The 7,276-nt window shown below is 47.0% G+C and overlaps 1 protein-coding gene across 4 annotated transcripts in view; it reads right to left on the bottom strand.

The window, feature by feature from the left end:
* Nucleotides 1-7,276, bottom strand: part of LOC308091308 (serine/threonine-protein kinase WNK1-like) — a 39,310-nt gene continuing 32,034 nt past the window's right edge. For 3 of the 4 annotated variants that reach the window (XM_080436806.1, XM_080436805.1, XM_080436807.1), the window contains 10 exons: nt 6,992-7,126; nt 5,739-6,766; nt 5,565-5,639; nt 5,332-5,451; nt 4,887-5,211; nt 4,596-4,764; nt 4,283-4,476; nt 3,946-4,101; nt 3,616-3,842; nt 1-3,498 (listed from right to left, as the gene is read on the bottom strand). In XM_080436806.1, the coding sequence (XP_080292932.1) occupies nt 3,136-3,498; nt 3,616-3,842; nt 3,946-4,101; nt 4,283-4,476; nt 4,596-4,764; nt 4,887-5,211; nt 5,332-5,451; nt 5,565-5,639; nt 5,739-6,766; nt 6,992-7,126 (2,792 nt within the window). In that variant the 3' untranslated portion in view covers nt 1-3,135. The remainder of the gene's footprint in view (nt 3,499-3,615; nt 3,843-3,945; nt 4,102-4,282; nt 4,477-4,595; nt 4,765-4,886; nt 5,212-5,331; nt 5,452-5,564; nt 5,640-5,738; nt 6,767-6,991; nt 7,127-7,276) is intronic. The other variant, XM_080436808.1, reaches the window with a different exon arrangement.

The raw sequence follows: 7,276 nt of genomic DNA, 5'->3' as shown, positions 1-7,276 counted from the left end.
TACCAAATCTGAGTTTTATTTTTATTTTTATTCCTCTTTTTTTACATTTTGTACAATGTGGAGAAAAAAAAAACGTACACAAAACCAGAGAACACTGATTCACAGAAGTCAGTAAAGGATCAGAAATAGAGTACGACGGGATATAACTGGGTGTCTGTAGCCTCAGGAGACATTACTGTAGAGGAATCTTGTTAAGTTACTGATAATAGCAATAATAATAGTAAGCGGATATAGTCTGTTGTGAGCTTGTGCTGTACAGTGGTTGTGAGATGGTTGACATTTGTAAGATCTAGAACCAATGATGCTAGCATGCAGAATCTATATGCTGATATAGTTGTATTTTGAAATCATAGTTGTGCCTGTGACAGTGGTGAATGGCAATTCAACAGATCGGCACTTCGTGAGGACTCAAAGGCAAAACAAACCAACAAAAAGCAGGATCTCTATTCAATATCAAAAACATTTAAGTCAGTAACCCTCATCAGCATGCAAAAGTCCTCCATTACACCCTCAATCCCTATAAAACTTTAAACATTGCATATTCTGCATTGCAGTAACTTATTTTTCTCTAGAGAAGTTTAAGTAGTCATCCAATCTACGGGAGGTGAAAGGGTCACAATGAGACGATGGCGCTCATATGCAAGGTGGCAAAACAAGCGGTGCCAGTAGAGACGGCTCGTTCTCTGACCAAACAAGTGCTATGATGAAATACTGTAATGATATGGATCACTCCAGACACAGTTAAGCCAAACCATACGTTTTTAAGAGCAAAAATATAATCACAGCTAATACACAAGCAACACAAATGCAGTTGTAAAGAGAAAAATAAGTTGTTACCAAATTACCCAGTGTGCTCTTTAATCCTTAAGTCTTGTGTTTACGGTGTTCATTCTGATCTTGAAAAGAGCTGTTAAAACCTCAGAATGGTTGAAACGTTCGTCAGCCACATGACGGTATATTTTGTTTCTTTCCCGCTGTACATGTTAGCTGGTTTTCCACAGTACTGTAGCAACGACACTACTCCCATTATTAAGTGTGATTTATACTTAGTTGCATGCCGGTGTCACACACAGAAAACAGATCTACAATTTACCATTTTTGGTGTGTGCAACACCCGATCACAATTAAGCATAACTCAGGCTTTACTACTTCAAGGACTAGATGTATGTGGAATTGGTCATTAGTGACGATGCAAGGCACTCAAGTGTTCTGCAGATTTACAGGGCAGAACGCATGTATGCATGTACTGGGTGGGGAGAGAGGGCATAGTGCTCTATAGTGACAGAGCACTGTATGAAACCATTTACTTCACATTAATATATACATACAGTAAAACAGAAAAGAAAAAAATGGGACATGGCGGTCCAAGAGAAGAGCTTAATAAAATACAGGGTTACCGTCTGTCGAGTAGGATACCAATAGTAACAACCCTGAAATTGCACTTTTATATTCCTTTAACTACATGTTGTTTAACAACCTTTAATAATAATTACAGTGAAACAACATCAAAATCTGATGGCTGAATACAGGTCCATAAAGAACAACTTGTTTTCTTAATTAAATATTCACATACAAAAACAGACCACAGAGAGAACCCCAGATGCTTGTCATGACTTGAGAGGTGACCGCTATGGCAAATTAAGGTGAGATATTTTGTTGGATATAACTTTCGTCAGCAAGCTGTTTAACTGTGTTGTCATGCACCCCCACCCAAAAACGAAATAAAACAAGATCACATGACCCAAACCAATTCCCTTTTTTTTTCTCCAAAGAATTAATAATTTAACAGCTCAAACTGTCAAACCGTGTTTACTAAACACCAGCTAGAGTAGGCGTTTGGTTTACCAGGTGATGTGTACCATGCCAAGTTGGTATCTTTCACTTAAAACACATTCAACCTCAGTGTGAAAACAAACCCAAATACAATAGCTGAAGTGTAATCCCTCGCCAGTTTCAAACAAACCCTAAACCAAATTGATTATACTTGCGACATCCTCAACTCAAAACAACTCCAAGTGGTGGTCAACACAAGAATAGATTTTTTCGTTTCTTATAATGTACAGTGCACACAGATCCATTGGCTCACATAAACATATCAGTCTCAAAAACGGACCTGTGTGGATAAGATGAGTGACAACTCAAATCATGAAGACACCAGACTTTCTCACAGGAACACAAAACAGGTTAACATGGAATCATAACCCTGTGAAGACATGTCTATTTACAAAATTGACGTGTACGTATGTTTGGGGGGGGGGGGGGGGGGGGGGTTAAGGCCACTGTTACAAGGGACAGTTTATCTTCGTGTTGCCGTTATTGCATTTTACTGCAGAAATAAGTAGCTACTGGGATATACGCAACTTCCAAACATGTCCACTACATTCCTGCCTCACTTACTATTGCTTTCGTTTCCCTGACACCCTCTTCTCACACACCCTTCCACTTTATAAACCTAACTGCTTCAACCAGGACAAAAGCATCAATCCCCTGAACATTCTGTGTGGTCACAACTCACCTCATTCTCCCAGACAGCTTATGCTACCAATCCACAACACACTCAAGATGATTAATTATTATAATTCTGCGCTTGTGCATGCATATGAGTATGTGTGCGTGTATGTGTATGTCCGTTGTTTATGTTGAGGGCTGTCAACACGTACGCTCTCTGTCCTAGTCAAGCTTAAGGCCAGGGAACAGTCAAGGTGTGAATCGAGATCCCTCGTACCCCCTCCTTTTCACAGGAATGATGACATTGCAATGGGTGCTTTCAATAGACATCTTTGGCCGTTGTTGGTCATGTCCTTGGGTCCATCACTTCACTGGACAAAACCAACCAGCTATTCAATCACAGCTTGTTCCACAGCCAATGGCGGGGAAAGTGTGTGATTGGTGTGCTGTGTGTGTGTATTGCACTCCCTTCCTGTCACTCGTCAGACAGCTTTCGCTCTGCCTGACAGGATTGAACCATACAGCTCTCTTCACCGTTGTAATAGAGGGGGGGGGGTAACATAAAATGCACAACAACCAACCAATCAACCAACCGACAAGCTTCCAGGAGAGCAAATGGTTCTCGCCCTATTAGCTGTCTACCCTGTCCTGCCCTACATCGTAGCCCAGACCAGGGCATGGACTGGGCTACGTGGGCCTCAGGTTGGAACCTCCAGGGTTGACAGGTTTCTGTGGGGCTGGCGTGTTTCCCAAGTGGTAGTTCGGCTGTAAGGACGACGGGGTAGAGGTGGGGGGCTGGTACTGGGCCAGGGGCTGAGCGGGGTTAAGCATGTTCCCCTGGCTAGGGCCCGTGGGACCTGCCCATTGAGGGGCACTGTAAGGAGCTGAGGGAAAGCCAAACCCCTGGTTAACGGGTCCTAGAGAGCCTTTCCGGCGTCCGAGAGGGACAGAGGGGTTGACAGGGTTAGGGTGGTGGGTGGATGTGGGGGGGTTGGGGCAGAGTTGGCCTGGAGCTGAGAATTTGCGTGCCATGTTGGCTGGAGGGATTATCTGTATAGATGGAGGTAGGAAAAAAATTGGGTTATTATTGAAGAAAATAAGTGAATCATATTAACGATGACAATTACTGTATATGTCATGAGTTACAAGACAGTACTGAACCCTTACGTCATGCCCCGGTGCTACTTGTGCCCCGGTCCTGGGACCCTTCTTGCCCTGGGAGCTGATTGCATCCCTGGCCCAGTTATCCACCAATTGGTGTAGGTCAGACGTGAAGGTGCCCTTGCACTTCTGGTTAAGAGGGGCAGCAGTGGGTCCAGCTGGCTGGGTCAAGGAGTTACTGTGATACTGGCTTTGGCTTGGACCGCTGTCTGAGCTGGTGCTACCTGCACCACCTGAGGAAAACAGAGGAGAGATGAACTAGGACATCAAATAAACGCAACTGTTGCCTGTGAAACGCAACTGTTGCCTGTGAAAAGCAAGAGTGCTTGCATGTACCTGTGGAGGGAGTACTGAGACTGGGCATGGACGGGGAAGATTTGAGCTTCTGTAAAGAGGTTCTACTGGCCATCTCAGAGGCCTCTGTTGCAGAGGGTGAATTATGCTTTGGGGGAGATGTTGAACCATGGGGGCTATGGGCTGTGGTTGGGGCTCCTAAAGACATAAGCACAACACATAACAGAGTTGTGTGTTAACCCGGGAACATCAATTAACATGCTTCCCTCATTGTAAATGCTCAACAGCAGTCAGCGGCATAGGAAGGCATTGTAGAGTCCATACACATTTTGGATGACAATGGCAAAGAAAATAAATGTAAAAACAGTATTATCACTACCTGCATGAATGGGGCTAGGTTGTCCACTACTGCGAGACGATTTGTGGCCTTTGCTTTTAGGCCTGCGTCGGCCACCGGCCATGGCCACGGCAGGGGAGACGACAGCGGAGGGAGCTGGTTTACCCAACCGGGAGAACAGGGAATCAATCTCCTCCTTTTGACGAGACTGCAGGGACTGGATCTCTACCATGTGCCTATTTAAAAGGGGAGAACAGAGAAACTTACTTGAATAATAGCGGTTCCACAGAAATAAACCAGCTCCCACAAGCACAGAATCCACTAAGCGGAGCAACACAGGGCGCAGCGGACATACTTCTCTCGGAGACGGCTGACTTCCTTCTGGAAGGACTCGTCCTCGGGACCTGAGTCGTCGTCGTTGCTGCTGATGTAACCGATGCGGGCATCAGAAGGTGATGACGAGGGCCCGTTCTGCACACTGGAGCTGTGAGAGGGACTGGAGCCTGCTACTGTGGCCGGAGTTACTGAAGAAAGTGAAAATAAAAAAATGTCAGGCTTTACCAGTTTACAATTGGGTTTTAATAGCAACCCAGGCAGTGATTTGTTTTTCTTTTATGTTCAGTGAACTCTTAAATTTGATAGATACCTGTTACTGAAAAACGTCCCACTTTGGAGTTGGGCTGGGTGCTGGCATTAGCACTCGTGGACACTTGGAAGCGCCCAATGGTGGTAGGCTGAGTGGGAGGACCGGTGGGGACAGGGGGCACTCCATCTATAGTGTCGCCTCCCCGGATTCCTTTGGACAGAGTGTTTGACCGATGAAGGGTGTTCTCTGGACTCGAGGGAGAGGAGGATGAAGAAGAAGAGGAGGACGAAGAGGAGGAGGTTGAAGAAGGTGTGGCAGATGAAGAGGAGACTGCATTGGATGGGTGTGGGATACTGCTGCTGGCACCATCGGTAGCAACAGAGACCTGTGAAGAAGAGTGGGGAATACATTTTTTTGTGATTTTGATTCAAATACTATATACACAGGTTTGACATTGAAATGCCATGCAAACAAGATGAATCTGCGGCTCTTATTAAAAACGTACTTGAAAGCGTCCCAGTGTGAAGCCTGCTGCAGGAGGAGGAACTATATTGCCTCCCTGAACAGTTTCTGGGCTCAGAGCTCTCCTCAACTGGGCATCCAGATTACCCAGAGGTTGCTGCGACTGTGAAAGGACGAAAACATAAGCCAATATAAGCAACATAAGATACTGCTGTAGTTTGTACCAAAAAGCAAAACAATCCATGATGATTAAACAAGGGTCATGCGAGTCCTCACCTGAGCTGGTCCAGGGATTGGAGGTGTATGCTCTGAAGGTGGACTATTAACATGATCTAAATTAGCAGGTAAAGTCTAGGAGAAGATAACAAAGAGGAAAGCAAACATGTTAGTCATATACAATATCTTTAAACACAGAGAGTAAATGTTTGTTAGCTACTGGCAATTAGTCACCTGTGCTCTGGGCTTGGTTGGAGGAGTCTGAGCAATGCCTTGCCCTGGGGTGGATGTAGAGCCAAGGGTACTCTGTGCTCCTGGGGTGAGGGGGAGATTGTTTGGGGGTACCAGGGCTGCTCCAGGTGGAGGGGAAGTAGTCCCAGTAGGGGGAGAGGAGGTGCCGGTGTTTTCTGCTGAGGCCGTGGCAGAACTCGCACCTTTGAAGACCGAATAGAGCTTCTTATCCAGAGCATTCAAGTCATCCATAGCAGGGGCCTTGGACTGGGGCTCAGCTCCCTCTGGCTCCACTGGCTGGGACTGGACCTGGCTCTGGCTGGCAGAAGGTGGGGGTTGGGCAGGAACAGACGCAGGCTGAGCAGCGGGGACGGAAGTGGGAACAGGCTGACACTGGGAGGTGGCGGGCTGTGCTGCGTGGACGGACGGAGGGACGGTTTGAGAAGATGGAACCTGCACAGCACTGTTGACAGGTGGCTGCTCTGAAGCAGACACCACCCCAGTGGTACTGGCTGTAGCACTGGCTACAGAGGAAATGGGGGCAACAGTGCTGCTCAGCAGAGGAGGGGTAGAGGCCTGCAAATGCTGGGGGAGCTGGGACACAGCTGGAGGGGAGATGGAGGAAGAGGGAGGGATGGTGGCAGATGGTGCTGGCTGGGAGGGGGCTGTTTGGTGACAAGACTGCGGTGGTGGGCTTGGATCACCGGTGGCAGGTGCAGAGGCTGGGGCCGGCGTGGGGGAAACCCTACCAGCTGACAGGGAGGGAGCGGAGTTTGTTGTGGAGGTGACGGACACAACGGGCAGGGCGACTGTGGTGACGGTCAGATGAGGTGCAGCCTCTGATGGAGCCAAGACGTGGCTAGAGGTTGAGTAGAGTCCAGCAGCAGCCTGAGAGGACGGAACAACACTCGGCTCTGGCTCAGTTGTTTGGCGGCCGAGAGTGGCGCGTCTCTCTCCGTGGGTCTGTCTCATCTGACTGAAGGCTTGTTGCAGCATGCCAGATGGAGCAGACAGGGAGAGGCCCAAACTCACTGGAGAAATGAGGAACACAAAGCATTTGTAATGTGCCTGTTGTGCACCAAGTAATTCTTTCACAAACACAACAAATTAAGAGAAACATAACTTATATAATACAATCTTTAACACCCCCAGTGATTCAATGATATACATTCTTCATCTGCAGAACATAAATACGTTGACAGAATGAAGGATTCTGATTGTGGGAATAAGCGGCACACACTCACACACCATCTTACCTGGTTCATCTACAGAGTTATTAGCAGAGGGGGGGCCAAAGAACTGCTCTCTGAGACGGGACTCTGGGACAGGGCTGACAATGAACCGACGGCCAGCTGAGTGAACGACCTGGGCTGCAATGCTGGGAGCGATGCCTGGGGGAATGGTTCAGAAGAAATGTCAGGGGAGAGGACGGGACAAGATTCACTACGTACTACATACAGTAAAAATCCTCAGTATTCATTTATCCATTTGTAACTTTGTCAAATTTAATTACTATTGTACCGTCTAGAATATATGCATCC

Source organism: Gymnoscopelus braueri, assembly GCF_963280865.1.
Source record: "Gymnoscopelus braueri genome assembly, chromosome: 9".
Classification (NCBI taxonomy): Eukaryota; Metazoa; Chordata; class Actinopteri; order Myctophiformes; family Myctophidae; genus Gymnoscopelus; species Gymnoscopelus braueri.
The sequence above is the reverse complement of the archived record's forward strand: the minus strand, read 5'-3'. Positions and strand labels throughout refer to the sequence as shown.